Source organism: Ursus arctos, unplaced genomic scaffold (assembly GCF_023065955.2).
Source record: "Ursus arctos isolate Adak ecotype North America unplaced genomic scaffold, UrsArc2.0 scaffold_12, whole genome shotgun sequence".
NCBI classification, from domain to species: Eukaryota; Metazoa; Chordata; class Mammalia; order Carnivora; family Ursidae; genus Ursus; species Ursus arctos.
In genome coordinates, this window is record NW_026622786.1 from 38,855,909 (window position 1) to 38,872,166 (window position 16,258).

The following is a 16,258-nucleotide window of genomic DNA, read 5'->3' on the forward strand; positions in this document are numbered from 1 at the left end:
GGACCAATTGTTTTAAAATCGATTTGGGGCCCATTTTTATTTTAAGTGACATGTTAGCAATGTCAAGGTTTTTAAGAGTGAACCAACGGCAGCAGTTATAAAAGAAGGGCTGCACAAATTTATTTTTCTTTGCCAGTTTTGGAGATCCACCTGGCTATCTGTGGGCACTCATTCACTCTGCTTGTAACGGAAGCCAAAATTCTGCAGACAATCTTCCAACACAGTGTAATGATTTAACTACCAACTTCATTCTAAGGTACGGCAGAGGAATCACATCTCTTCAAGCCTAGATTTTTAAAAACCCAATGCTTGATAACAATTGTGTCACACATGACTAGTAAAATCAAAAAGAACAAAAACAAAAACAAAAAGGTCTGCCACACTAAAAAGGCAGAGTTCTAACAGTTAATACTTGGCTATCCTGCTGTTAAGGTAAGAGTTAATTTTCATTCTAAAACAAATTACAGTCATTTACATTTTCCTGTTGATTACTGAATTAGCTTTCATTAAGAATACACTTAAGTTCTAATAATCACTGAACCAGGCTCATTTAATTTTATGTTCACAGACTTAAATAAACTTATGCCTCTGACCTAGTCCAACATTTGAAATTCAAATGGAAAGGTCTCTTCTTTCCTCTCTGCCATCTCCCCATTCCCTCTCTCCCCATCTCCATCACGTCAAGTTTAGCCTTCCTTCCTCACTGGTTTTATAACCTTCCACTACCTCATTAGCATATATAACTTACATCAATGTGTGGCAGAGTAAAAAGCACAGGATCTGTCAAGTAGACTCGGCTGGATTCTTTATTGATTGAAACTGAAATGACGTGGGAATTCACTGCAATGGTGCTATTCCGACCAATAAAGTCAGCACCCAGTTTTATGGTTGCATTTTCTGTACTAAGAAACTGTCCCAAACTCCGGTAAATGATGAACACCAACTTTGCAAGCCCTAGGAAGGTAAAAATAGTCATATGCCTTTACAGGAAATATTCTTATGAATAAAATAAGATACATTCAAATAAGAATAAAAGGGAAAAAATCCTTATGGATTCTATTTAGATTAAGTTTCTTGGGAAAGTAAAGCATTATTTTAAATCTGCTTTTAAATGGTAAGCAGTATTGTTATATTAGGAGTCAAATATTCAGCATTTTAGGATTAATAGATTTAAATGAACAAAAAACCTGTCAATTTTTAAAAGACTCTGCTCCATCTTACCATTCCTGCTGTTCTGTTTGACAGTATTTGCAGAGAGTTGGATTGAGCTGCCTGCTCCTTTGATGCCCAGAGGAAATTTAAAGTCTTGGACCTGTCCTTCTGTGCTGAGTACTGCAACTTCCAGAACTGGATGAGGCAAAGAATAAAGGGGGAGGAAAAAAGGGCATTACTTTAAACTACAAAGAAGCAAATGGTAATTGCACGAAAACCGCTGCTTCTTTTTTTCTACTTACAAAACTTAACTGTTACATTTCAACAAAATCATGAACAAACTAAACTACTCTAGGAGGACTTAAACCTTGACTACTCTAAAAAATTTCATATAATAATTTTAACATTTTTTCATAATTTTGTATCTTATGTAATCAACTAATTCCAGACACTTACCCTATGAATGTGAAGTGTATGAGCTGAAAGCACACAACTTTCAAACTTTCATTTATATCATTAAAATAAACAAACCTATTTCAAAACGATTTTTTTGGCTTTTTTACATTAAATAATTTTTCAATGAACATTCCTTGACAATGGCAAAACAAAATATAAAGCATAAATTTGAGTGCCTTTATTGCATGTATACATTTATTTCTTTGTATATGATACATTTTAATCGATAATGAGATTGCATAGCTCAATTTTGCAATTCTTGATTTTCTCTATTTTCTAAACATGGTGAGACCAGCACAATGAGAAAATGTCTGGCATTATGTTAAAACTTCCCATTAGTTCTCACTACTAACTATACATGTTTACATATTTAAGTTGAGCAAAATAGGCCCTGTGTGTCAAATCTGACCTGCCACCTTTTTTGTAAATAAAGTTTTATTAAAATACATCCATGTATGCTCAATCACATACCGTCTATGGCTGGTTGGGTGCTACAATGTCGGTTAAGTATTTGCAACTTAGACCATGTTGTATAGTTGCCTAGAATATATACTATTTGGGCCTTTATAGTAAAAATTTACCAACCACTGTACATTATTCCAAAGCTCAAAAATTCATGGAAAGGGAAACAGGTTGGCATATAACACTAAGAACATTTACCTAATCAACAAGACCAATGTTGTTAAACTTTTTTCAAATACATACATATACATGTATATATATGTGTGTGTGTATATAATATATATTTAAAATAGTCATCAACATAAACATGTCTACTGTAATTCCAATAAAGATTGTAATACTTTACATCAATATTTATCAATATTCATTTGATTTCTAAAAAGAATGGAAAAGTAATATTGTTTTTACTAAAGTCAACTATTTTATATTCATAATTAGAATGTCATTTTATTGATGAAATGAGAGGAATTATACACAAAATTGATTAGTTTCGTATATTAGAATTTTTAAAAGTAACAAATACTTTTTAAATAATTCAATACATACAGTCCATACATTTTTCTGAATTTCACTCTACTGATACATATTTTTGTGTAGCTATTTCTATAAACACACAGATAAGAAGAATTCACCCACCCCCTTTGTTTTTACAAATATAACTTTAAAACCCACCCAATTAAAAAAAAACCTTTACAAAATAATAAAAGAAAAGAAAAAATCCTTACCCAGGTAAAGGTTTTGTTATCAGATAAAGTTTATCTATCCAAACCTATAGGTGAACAATAGTGAAAAACTCAAGAAGCATTCTTTCTAAAGTCAGGATGATCCCTACTAGGGGTTTTATTTATTAGCATTGTACTAAAAGACCTAGCTAATGCAGTAATTCAAGAAAAAAGGTACATAGGGTGCCTGGGTGGCTCAGTCAGTTAAGTGTCTGCCTTCAGCTCAGGTGATGAACTCCGGGCCCTGAAATGGAGCCTCCCCCATAGGAGTCCCTGCCCATCGGGGAGTCTGCTTCTCCCTCTCCCTCTGCACTTCCCCCATCACCACTCATGCTCTTTCACTAATTCTCTCTCTCAAATAAATAAATAAAATCTTGAAAAAAAGAAAAAAGGAGTAAAGACTGAAGGAAAAAAGCAAACTTACTATTTACAGAAGATACAATTAACTACATAGTAGTTTTGAGAGAGCCTCTATATATTATAAAGTAAAAAAATTTAGCAAGGGTGCAATCAGCAAAATCAACTGTGATCCTATACAAACAAATAGAATATGTAATTTTAAAAAAGATACTTTACAATAAAAACAAATAATGCAAGTTATTTAAGAATAAACCTGATTTTTAAGAGTGGAAGATATTAATGGGAAAAATACAGAACTTTATTAGAAGACCTAACAACAAATGGAGAATTATACAAGAGCTTATCTGGGAGACTTCAACAGGTAAATAAAGCTATGAAACTTCTTTCAAAATCAATCTACATACTCAGTCTAATTCTTCTTTTATAATATAGTATTTTATTTTTTATTTTTTCAAATTTTTATTTAAATTTTAGTTAACATACAGCGTAATACTGGTTTCAGAGTAGAATTTAGTGATTTATGACTTACATACAACACTCAGCACACATCACAGTGTCCCCTTCAATGCCCATCATCCTTATTTAATCCCCCCCCCCACCTCCCCGCCAGCAACCCTCAGTTTGTTCTCCATAGTTAAGAGTCTCTTATGGTTTGTTTCCCTCTCTTCAGCCTAATTCTAATAAAAATTCCAACAAGATTTTTTGGGGGAAAAAAAAAGATTTTTTGAGTTTGTGGAACTTAACAACTGACTTTAAAATTCAGATGGAAAAGACATGCCAAAAGTACCTAAGGTAATTCCTCCAGGAGCAGAAATGAAAGAACTCACCAGATAGTAATATTATTAAAACAAAAACAAAAGGAGCAATGCATAACACACTTCTAACATGTATAGAAATGACAGAGATATCCTTACAAACCGCTGGGGAAAGGAATGAATTATGAACTAAAAGTACTAAAACAACATATTATCCAAAAAGAAAAAAAAAAAAAAAAACACCCTCAGAAAACAAAAAACCAAATTAGTTTCTTCCTTCATATCACAAACAAAAATAATTTCCAGGTAGATTTCAACATAATTATAAAAAGGCAAAGTTTTATCATTTCTAAAGTCTTACATAAGATCATTTATAAAGTTACAGGTATCACTGTGGAGAAAATTTTCTTGAGGACACCAAAAAGGAAAGTATTTCTTAAATAAGATACCAAAAGCACCTACCCTAAGAGAATAGACTGATAAATTTGACTTCATTATTCTGTAAACAAAAGATACCATAAACAAAATAAAAAAGAGAAGGCACGCACAGAATAAATGTTTTCAATCTATACAGTCTACAAAGAATTAATGTCCAGAATGCATTAACTACAGAGAAACAGATGCATAGGTAAAAGTCGTGGAGAACAAATTCACAGGAGAGAAATCTAAAATACCCAATAAAGGCATTAAGTAATCTGAGAACCACAAATTAAAACAATAATGTGATCAATTCAAACCCATTAGAACAATAACATTTATGTCAATAACAAAGTGTTCTTTAGCAAAAAGAGTAATAGGGAGAGAACAATGGTGTTAACAGGTGAGAATGTAAATTGGTAAACAATATTAGAAAGCAACTTGGCAGTATTTAATAAAGTTGAAGATGGGCATGCTCCATCATTCGAAAACTCTGTTTCTAGGTGTGTGTATCCATATATGTCTAGAAAGGCACATACATATGAGGACAAAGACACACAAAAACCTTCACTGTTTTCCGTATTATTAGCAAAAAAGCATAAGTCACTAAAATACCTATCATCGGCATAGTTAAATAAATGTGATGTATCTTAGATCGAATGAAAGAATGAACCTGAGATGCACATATTAACATGCACGAGTATGAAAACTATAAAGGGCAAGGGACAATTATACAACTACATATATAGTGTGAAATCATTAATGTTAAAAACACAAAAAGCAACTGTTAAATGTGCATAGTTGTAGAGCAAAATTAGAAGAAAAAAAAGAAGCTTACTAAAGAAAGGTTACGCCCTTCTTGATCTGATCAACAAGGAGGAGACCCAGAGGACTTAAACATTATCAGTAACTATTTACTTCCCCCCCAGAATGTGAAGCAAAAATGGTACAATACTAAGATTTGGCTCAGAGTGGAATACAGATATTTATGATAATCTCTGTATCTATATATTCTGTACGCTTGAAATAATATATGCCTTGTACAACAGATTTCCTGACACTGAATACACTTCATTCATAGGAGAGCCTCACTCACAACCAATGCCGTAGGTAAGACTTTAATATATTTTTCTGTCCTTGTATTTTTCAAATTCATTACCGAGTAGTGGCTGCAATGAGAGGAGATGGGAAGAAAAGAGAACATATAGGAAAAACTATGACCTCTGCCAGGAGACCCGCAACATTCGAGGCTCCATCAGCCTGAATCCAAGGTACAAACAACATAGAACTGACTAAAGATGACAGGTCACACAGCCAAAGCCAAGCCTCAATGGTGATGTGGCTTGGAGGATATGAGCCTTTGCTGTTGTGAGCTGCTGTGACTTTGGGGTTTTTGTTGCCACAATATAACTAAGCCTAATTGACAATCATGTTGGCTGCTAAGTCCACTGGGAAAATAAATGATATGGAATTTTATAATGGATGGATTAGGCTGATAACACCTAAACCACCTAATCAATCATAAGATCACAAAGAAAGACAACCTAACATGTGCCTCTTTTGCAGGATGCATTAGAAAGTTCTTGGAGAAAAGAAGTGAAGAAACAAACTTAAACCTGACCTAATCAAGCCTCCAGATCCAATTACAGTATATATCAATCATGTAAAATGATACAGCAGGGATGAAAACAGCCAAATCCAGAATGTGGGAAACTCCATAGCACAAATCATCTGCTCAATTTCTTCAAAAAAAGGAAAAAGTTAAAAAAAAAAAGAAAAGATGTAGACAGAAATGACTCAAGCAATGTATCAAACAAACCACACGGAATTGTTTGTTTCCTGGTCAAAACAAATTAAGTATTAAGAAATTTACAAAAATGAAGTAAATTTAAACATATTTTGTTATCTTTTGAACTTATTTTTGTTAATTTTTAGAAGTGTGAAAATGACATTATTTTTTTTAAAAGCATGGGATTCATATTAAGGTATTTACAGTAATAATAATATGTTAAAATTTGCTTTAAAATACAGTGGTGAGAGCAATGAGTGAAATAGGATTAACTAGATATTGTTGAAGGTGGGTAATTTTTTAGCAACATGAGAAACTTCTGCTCCTCTTAAGATATCATTAAGAAAATAAAAAGAAAAGTCATATAACTGAGGGAAAATATTCACAGTACATATATCCAACAAAAGACTTATATTAAGGAATATATTAAGAATCCTCATAACTCATTATTAAGAAGAAAAACAGCCCAATTAAAAATGGGCAAAATATATGGACACTTCACAGAAAGATACATGAATGGCCCAAACACGTAAGAGCTGAACAATTATCAGCAATAAGCTACTTAGCGATCACACAAATGCAAAATAGAACCAAAATGAGTTGACACTACAAAGCACTCAAAGGGCCAAAATTAAAAAGACTGACGATCCTAAATGTCAGTGAGGATGTGGAGTAACTGAAGTCTCACAGCAGATAGGAGTATGAAACGGTACAACCACTTGGAAAATGGCAGCTTTACAAGTAACGCTGAAAAAGTGGAAATGATGTAAACACCCTAATAAGATTGTGAAAACACAAACAGTGGTGTTTCCTTGTAATGGAATACTACCCAGCAACAAAAAGGATTGAACTAAAGATGCTCCCACCAGCACAATCTCAAAAACATCATTCTGTGTAAAAATGCACGATCAAAAAGAGTGCCTATTTTATGATGCCATTCAACTAAAGGTCCAGAAAAGGCAAAATTAAATTACAGTGACAGAAAACAGACTGGTGGTCACCTGGGGCTGGGGGTATGAGGAGACCTACTGCAAGAGAAGAAAGGCCCTTCTGAGGTGACAGAATGTTGACCTTGCTGTTGGTCACATATTGTGCATTTGTCAAAACTCATCTGTACATTTACAACAACTGCTTGTATTGTATATAGATTATATCTCCAAGTTGACTTTAAAAAGCTATAATCAGTTACATTTATAATAATTGTGCCATTTTTATGAGGTCATGTATTATAAGGGTAAATCACACAATGAAGTTAAACTAAGGATTCAAGGAGAAATCATTAAGGAGTAAATCAAATTGTCTTAATAACCTAAGATATGAAACCATGCCCTAAATTTAGATAAGAGCTTCAGGAAAGTGAGGCTATAAAGGAATAATAGGCTATTTTAGTCTTCATGTCTAAAAAGAAGAACAAGTCCTAGGAAAAAGGTAAATGCTTTCCTCGTACTGAATCATGGATGATATTTGCCACAAAATTGTATTCTAGAAACAAACAAAAAGACATTACTATGCTAGAAAATGTAAAATGACTTTCATACTGATAATTCTTGGGTAATCTACATGTATATGGTAAGTTTGGGGCATTATTTTTGAGAAGTCGGTAAAATGTGTACTACATTCTGTAAGAATCTTGACCCACAATGTTTTTTTTTTTTTTTTTAATTTTAGAACATTTTTTTAGTTTTTAAAGTAATTTCTACATCCAATGTGGGGCTTGAACTCACAACCCCGAGATCAAGAGTAACATTCTCTACTGACTGACCTAGCCAGGTGCCCACTCTTTTTTAGTTAAATTTTTTTTTAAAAAAACAGCATGAAGATTAATCTTTGAGCATTCTGAAAAACAAGTATTAGGAAAAAAATATATTCTTGGACATTTACATTTTCAGACTCTGTCTCAAACTGGCATTGAAATATCTCAGACAGTGTGTCCTGAAGCTGATGGGAACATAGCATGTCACCCTGGCCCATCAAATATTCTTGCACACTTTGAGAGGGTGTAGGAGGGAAATATCAGGTGTTTTGTTTTTATTTTCACAGCCATTGGAAGATTTTGAAAACAAATGTAGTTCATAACGTGCCACTTCAAATAATACTTTCTATGATTCATCCTCTAAGATGATCAAGTTTACACACTTTTATCCTTACAAGTACATCACTGGGAAAATTTGAAAAGAATTGTTCAGTGTACATCCTAGGAATTTTATGAGACTAGCAAATAAATTAACCAAATATAATGAAACAGGGAGCTTTGTTCATTTTGTATTACTACCAAAGCTGTGGTAGCACATCGTTTTCCCTATGACTGGTATCCCAGATCATGGCCAGCCAAATGATGTATCTTGACTTCATTTATTGTGAAGTTATTGAGTTATTTATCATCCCCAAAGCTCACAGTACATAAAAACATATGATTTTAATAACCCTTTCTTTCTAAAAATTCAGTTATTTAAAATAAACTTAAGGTTTTGAATTTAAATTCAGTTATAATAATCTGATTCTATACACCTTTATTTTCTGAATTTTAAAATACAAAGTCCCAGGCACAATTAGGCAATGAGGTATGGCATCCCACAGAGCAATACCTCATTCAATATCTGTTGTGCCAATGAACTCTTTTGGTAGAAGAGTCATCTGTGTTCCCTTTTGGCTTTTTTGTTTTTTTACATTAATGCTTGGGAAACTTTTTTACTTTACTAAGAGATATTACAAATCTCATCTGAGTTCAACCCCTCTGAATAACCAACAATTCTAAATCAGTCAAGCCTAAATGAATATAATTTTACTGTACTTACTGTATTTTTTCAAATGTCACCAAAAGTGAATTCCTACCTCTCATGGCCAGCATTTAAATTCTAAATTTAAATGCTTCAAAAACTATATGCAGCTAGTTTGCAATCTATGAAGCATGTATAGTCTGCATTATGGGAGATGTAGTTCGCTGACCACATTTTCACCTGAAGGCAGCTGTGTTTAGTATAAACATTTGGCTCAAATTCTGTGTGCCTAAAATATTTGACTGGGAGAACACATTCCAGAAAGTAATTTAAATTCATTAGGAACATATTATATAAAATGGAAAAGCATTTGCCACAGTTCCATAGCAAGCACTTTCATTACTTACGCAATACATATTCTGGCATTTAAGTACTCTAAGCTTCTTTCCTTTAATGATTTTTCAGTCGGGGAAAAAGAAACCTACATAAAACCAACTTTTAAAAAATACAGACAGATTTGGGCTTTTGCATTAATTTTATGAAGTGTGATCAATAATAAATTGACAAAAGAGAAGTTTGGCCCTGGGAAAGAACAGATTCAGAAGGGAATCATCATTCTCTTAAACATGTATCTTCTAAATCAAAATTAAACTTGACAATGTATTCACTTACCAATATTTTCTGTAGGCATTGAGACTCTGGTTGGTTCTACAAGATTGTCAGCCAGGACAAAAGCTCCTTCTTCCAATGTATCAAGTAACATTGTTGCTGTATGCGCTTGTTCAGAAGAATTCATGTGTCTCCAGGATTCCAAAGCTTCAGGTCTCAGAAGATTGTCCACTGTGTCCACAATTGCCTGCATCCATTAGAAAACTACCATGAGTTTTGACTGCTTCCAGTACCAGGGTGATTTTCAATCACTGACTAGTGACAATTGTAATATTTATCTGTCGTGATGATTTACTCTTATTTCAATATGGAAGAACACCTGAACAAAATACACCTGGCCAACTAGGAACGTATCTTACCATCTCAAAATAAAACTAACTGAAGATTAGTAGACTGCTATTTGATTATAAAGGGTAAACGTGAAAAGATGGCTTGTTGATACTTATCTAACAATATCTCGATTGTCAATGAGAAGCACAACCAATGTCAGCTCTTAGCCTGAAGTATTACTGGTCCATGCACCGTCACTCCTATTTACAACCTCAAGTTTTAAATGTTCTAAATAGAAAACACTGATGTCTCTGGAATGGCCTGATATTTATGCTTGAAAGTTACACCATACTGTTTTTTGGAACCTGAACTAAAATAATAACCAAAATTGTGCCTTATAACATTGTCTACTTATTACCATTGGGAAAAAAAACCAAGTTGATTTCAAAGTTTACACGTTATCTGTGAATGTTTCACTCTTCCAATTCCCTGTCCAGCTGGAAAACACCTGAGCATATACCTTAGTTTATAAATAATGATCTGCTTTTAAAAGAATCAAGAGATCAAAACATTTAAAGCCTATACCAATAATTAAATGGAAACTAATAATTTAATGAAAAATTTTAATGAAATAATTTAAGAAAAGTAGAATAAAGTCTTCATAAACATCCAAGTTGTACATGTTCATATTTGTAGGTTTAGTTTATTACCATGCAAAATAACATTAAACAAAAAATATAACCCAGTTAGTTAAGCAATTGAAGGCAGGCTTTTGTACTGATACTGCAGCTACTGACTGACTTTGGTGTGGATAGCTGAAATCACTAAGTTTATTTACTCTATGCCATTTACCTAGTCATGTCATTAAGACCAAATATAAATTGTTTTGATCTACTGGTAATCACGGAGGGAAAAGAACATACATTGTGCAAAGAACAACAAAAATTGCTGGTTTGAGGTTCGATATTGAAATAAGCAGGGGGAAAAGTTGTTTGAAGCTACTGTCAAAGTAAGATTAATTAGCTTAATCCATCTTAATATCCTCGTTCTGTCTGCCTTGTGAGCCACCACGACCTTCCTGGCAGGTGGAAGATACTTCCAAGTGGCGTTAAAGGCTTTTTTCTCTCTCTAATGGGAGATAGAATAGTCAAAATGCTCGCAGTGATACTGCTGCAGCCATTAACTAGAGTGGAACAGAAATTGGTCTGCTGAGGCCAGATTCATTAGTCACCAAGAAATACAGACTGGAGTCTCTAATCTAAGTTACAAATGAATCCTCTGTCACAAAGTGGGAACTCGCTTCATTTGCATAGTGTAAGTCAGCTTCTGATTTGTAATTTAAGGAGTTTTATTAGTCTTATCTGAGCAGAGAAGCTCATTTGAGAGATACTGAAAATGACACTGGTCAGAAATTAAGGTCATGCTGTAACTTACTACATATACACATAACTTGCTGATGACATGCTTTTATTAATTTGAAACACTCCTTATTTATTACCATTTGTACTTTTCTAGCAGAATCAAAAATGATCATTAGCCTAATCATATTCCTTAAGTAGTCTCTCCCTGCCAAAGAAAAAAAGCTGTTCTTTTCCCACTGAGATATATGTCCTGGGCAACATACCAATTATTACATTTCACACATTAACTAATACCTTAAAGGTGAACTGAAAATTTCAGTACGACAAATTCTATACACTTCAGCAGTTATTTCTTTGCCCCCATTAAACAGGCTAAAAAGGACATTCAGAATATTACGACCTAAAAACAGACTTTCCTACCACCTTTTCTTGTAAAGTTCTTAAGTCCAACAATGTCTATTACAAACTAATGACATGCCGTTCTTCTTCTTTTTTTTTTTTTCCTAGATCTTGCCAACCAAAACTGGTAGTCATGGCTTTTGAGTAACCTCTATTCTACAAAACTACAAGCTTCTTTTGTTTTGTCGTCATATGTATATGGGTTAGTTCTTTAAGGTTTGATTTACTAAGGATATGGTCCTCAGACGCGTACGATTAGAAAATAACTATCCCCCCAAAAGAAACGTCTAAAATTCACATAATAAAACAAAACGCAAGCTGGTAATATTACTCTGGTCTATCACACAGAACTAGCATGGCATAGTCCACTGTCGGCCTCAGCACGTTTCCTATTACTTGGATATACCAGGGAGAAAAACCGGCTGGAGTGAACAAGAATTCTGAGCCAAACAGTGGCTTTGTGTCTATTAGCCTGATAAAAACCAACATAGAACATATGTTGATAACACTGTCACATTATTTATATTTCATTTCTAGTAACCCATCCCCATATCAACCTGATTCTAGAAATGACTACTAAAAATTTTAGGACAAAGCCTATTTTATTTAAGAGTACACCACAGAGATAAGAAAGCAGTGACTTTTTCATGCACATACATTATGACTATACAGTCTTTGATATGATAAACTGCCAAGAATATATCATAGCTGTTTTACTCAAGTTGTTTCTTAATCTACAGAGATGACAACAGGAAACAAAGAGACTATATGATTACTTTCCAATCAGAGGATATTTCATTAAAATTCTCATATGTTTGGATGAATGGAAAAAGAGCAAAAATTATAAAGGTAAATTATTTGCTTATTCTGAGAGTAATATACCTGAGAAGAGCCAACATTTGTACAGCTGATATGGGGCACATTATATAATTATCAAAGACTGAAATACATTGGATCATGCAGCAAGATGATAAAGCGTGGCAGGTAGCTGAAGAAGGGAGAAAGCAGGGTGACAGCACAGGAGAGATACCTTAAGGTAAGCCCTGCATGTCTTCTCTCGTTTTTGGAGCTTTTTAGTAAAAGAAAAGAAAATCAGAGGTTAGATTTTATCTGTTGAAAATGAGGAAAAAAGAAATCCTCAAAACTGAGGCTGGCGTTCCTGATTTCAAAGTTTATTATGCACGGTGGTCCTCTGGATTTTTGTGAGTTTATACTGATTGTCAAAACTGCATATTTATAGTTCATAGCTGCATTTTATTAAGTGCACTAATCCAAAGTTCACAATAAAGCCAGGGACAAAATATGTGGTTAAAAGAGACAAAAATGTCTATTTTTTTAACCCTGTAACACCTTATTAGCCATGGATTTTGGCTTAATATGAATCTCATATGCTTATTTTATAGTACGGTTAAAATAACTACCAAGTTTTTGTCTTATTAGGAAAAATTAATAGCACTAATACACTGTCCTCCTAGAGAGGGAAACTCGCCCTTCTCCCAAAACCTGCAATTGAAAATAGTATTACCGTGGCTAACATTCCTCCATGAGCCACAGTTTTAGTGCAACCGTAAGAGTTGCACGTATTAGTGTACAGAGTATATGAGATGTATAACACACAATCTCTCCAAGTGCAGATAATGCATTCTTCAGTGGGAGTATGGACCACAGTCAGGCCATGTCTGCACCAACTAAAATCTCACTCAGAGATTTTAACTTTTTTTTTTTTTTTTTTTGCCATGTTGTTCCTTTCTCAGCTGTGATTCTTTCTTGGGAAATTAATCGAATTAGAAATTTTGTTTCTAAGTATATGTCAAGAGGGCCAGAGGTTTGGCAGTCCAACGCTAGAGGAATCAAGAGCTGCCATACAAAATATCCGATTAACTCACAGGAAATTCCTGCCTACCTTGTTGTAACTCCGACCAGCGGAATCCTTTTCACTAGGTTTCAGTTCCTGCAGCTGTGCATCAAGAATGTCCACCAACTGCTCCATCAGTCTCACTGAAGAGCTCACATCCCCAGCAAACACCGGCCCTTTGGTATGTTTAGCCAGTTCATTGGCAAGACTAGCAGCGTTTTCTCCACTTCTGATCTGAAATGACAATTTATATTATCTCAGTATGATTTCTTGCTCTGTTTGCGGCTTCTTGTTCTTTTCCTGAGTACTTCGTTGTGGTGAGAGAAATATTTGCAAATATGTCAAAATCTGCAACTAATTGAGACCAATAACTTTCTCCTCATTTCAGATGATTAAAGGTTCTTAGATCTTCAACACACAAAAGACATTCTTAACCAGACATTTAAAAGAAATGAAAGGAAAAAAAGAAAACCAGAAATCCTTTTTAAAGTTTTTCAGATAGCTTGCTCATTTCACTGCCACCATTTTAAACTGCTGTTTAAAAATCTTATTTATTTATTCCAATGATCCAGAAATTTACATCAGAATGTAATCAGTACGATACTGGGAGTTATTATCTACTGCTTGCTTGCATTGCAGAAAGGTAGATGACGAAGGAGAAACTAAAATGTCACTACACTGCATTGTAATATTAAAGTTACTAATGCCTTTTAAAGTCGTTTTACTTATTCTATCATAATCATCTGTGATATAAACATCTGCTTGCATTCTGTGGATTCAGTTGCAAACTTAATGGTATTTGATTTATTAGGCCGATGGACTATTTGTCTTACAAACATCAAAAGGTTTGAACAAACTGAATATGAATGAAATTAAGCAAGTATCTACTCATTAAAAGGCTTAAGAGAAAACAGCATGCCCCAAAACATATGTAACTTTGAATAAATGGTTTACAGACAAAACTATGCATAATTTTTAATTTTTGTACTGAACAAAGAGCGATGAAGCTGGTTTTAACATACAAAGCTAAATTATTTATGTTAGACGTTAAAGTCCTTAATCACCAATGTGTATCATATTAAAAGGTTCCAACCAACCTTCTGAGCCAGCTGATTAACCCAGTGTGAGGTACAGTTGCTAAGATCGGGGCCCTTAGGGTTCCATGTTCCAGTGGAAACCATGCAGAGATAGGAGGCAGTTCCTACAACAGATGTAGAAAACAACAGTGAAATTGAAACCATTTTTCTGCATGCATTCGGGAAATCAGCTACAATGATACTACACTGCATGTTAAATTTTGAATAAACGCTAATGGAAGTGGTTGACAATAACTGACAAAGAGTAGGGTATAATGCAGATTATAAACAGTAAATATAAAGTCAGCATAGAAATATCAGACGTTTACAGCAAACAAACAAAAAGCCCTTGATTTTCTTGGGACTCATTCAAAACGATACTTGTAATGAGAAAAGCAGCTGTAAGGAAGCCTCACCGGAGTCCATGGGCAAAAAATGTCAGGCTTGACCTAGGTCTTTAAGAGGGAGAGGTAATTCAGGGCCTGACCTTAAATAACTTTTACCGTTCATGAGCCTTTAAGTTATCTACCAACACTCTATTACCGAAGTTAACAAAAATAATAACAAAGTGAGTTATCATAAATGTCTCTCTTTCCTCAAAATCACTTCAGCGTAATTCAGAACCTACTCGCAGTAAATGTAAAAGTACACATTTGGCATTTTACAAGAACTACCTCTTGTTCCCTTGGGACATGGTCGTTCAACCATCATTCCCCTTTGTGTCTGAGGCCACTTTATCCCCCTCGCGTCTAATGCTTCGCAGAATCTCTCTGGCAGGGGAAAAATATTTGTTACAGGAGGAATTTTGGTTGTAGAAACTGCTGGAGGTGGTTTTGTCCCTTTGCTTCCTTCCTGTGATCCAGCTACAGTTGTGCTCATGGGGCCTTTCTGTGAAGTAGAGCTTGTGGTTGATACTGTGGTTTTGAACAGCTCAGCTGAAGAAGTTATTGTCACAGCTGTGGTAGGCACTATGGAAAAAAGATGAGTACATTAATCTCAAACACACACTTGCACTCACATGCAGGCACACACGTGAATATGTATACACACACACCCAATACCCTTCCCATCTGACTACCCCAAAACCAACAACGTGAGAATTAGTGAGAACACCGGTAAGGCTGGAGAAAGAATAAATCCCTTCATTTGTTCCTATTTATTCATATCGTTGGCTAAGTAAAGGAAGTTCAGGCTTTACTCTAGATTTTTCTGTATGACTCCAATTGTCTTAAGTCTACTTCTCAATGAAATACTTGATAATACAGCTTAAGTATATTTCATCATTTATCATCCAACAGAAACTGAAGGACAGTTTTAAATAAAGTTTCAGTGTCTATACCAAGTATATGTGACTACTACGAAACAATACAGAAAAATTCTTTTTTTATAGAAGTTCACACCCTATAAATAATCAAATTCAAAGCATCAATAAAAATCTGACAATTACATATAATTAGGACAATAGAAAATTTAAAGTCACCCACTCTACATCTTGCAGGAAAATAAATACTGTGACATCTTTCCACCCAGCAGCCATTCTTGCTTGAGAGATTTTTGAGCATGCCTGATTAGATCCAAACAGAAGATAAGCTTGGCATGCTTGTGCTGTGTTAGTAAGGAAACATCTGAGGCTTCGTTAGGCATATTTACGTTTGAAAATGTAGGTAGAAAAAGCAACTACTTTTGGTCAGAGGTTATAATGCAATCTCTTATCAAGATAACAGGTTAGATCAAATCATGCCTAATTTGAAACCAACCCTACATACCATTCCGATGCTTAATAGAGAGTGTAAAAGGA

At 34.2% G+C, this 16,258-nt stretch overlaps 1 protein-coding gene across 26 annotated transcripts in view; it reads right to left on the reverse strand.

The window, feature by feature from the left end:
- Positions 1–16,258, reverse strand: part of ADGRL2 (adhesion G protein-coupled receptor L2) — a 269,281-nt gene that overhangs the window by 24,943 nt on the left and 228,080 nt on the right. For 18 of the 26 annotated variants that reach the window (XM_044383702.3, XM_048220214.2, XM_044383701.3 and 15 more), the window contains 7 exons: positions 15,135–15,428; positions 14,482–14,585; positions 13,433–13,618; positions 12,560–12,598; positions 9,503–9,686; positions 1,222–1,347; positions 749–954 (listed from right to left, as the gene is read on the reverse strand). In XM_044383702.3, coding sequence (XP_044239637.2) covers positions 749–954; positions 1,222–1,347; positions 9,503–9,686; positions 12,560–12,598; positions 13,433–13,618; positions 14,482–14,585; positions 15,135–15,428 — 1,139 coding nt within the window. The remainder of the gene's footprint in view (positions 1–748; positions 955–1,221; positions 1,348–9,502; positions 9,687–12,559; positions 12,599–13,432; positions 13,619–14,481; positions 14,586–15,134; positions 15,429–16,258) is intronic. The other 8 variants (XM_048220216.2, XM_048220217.2, XM_044383705.3 and 5 more) reach the window with 1 other exon arrangement.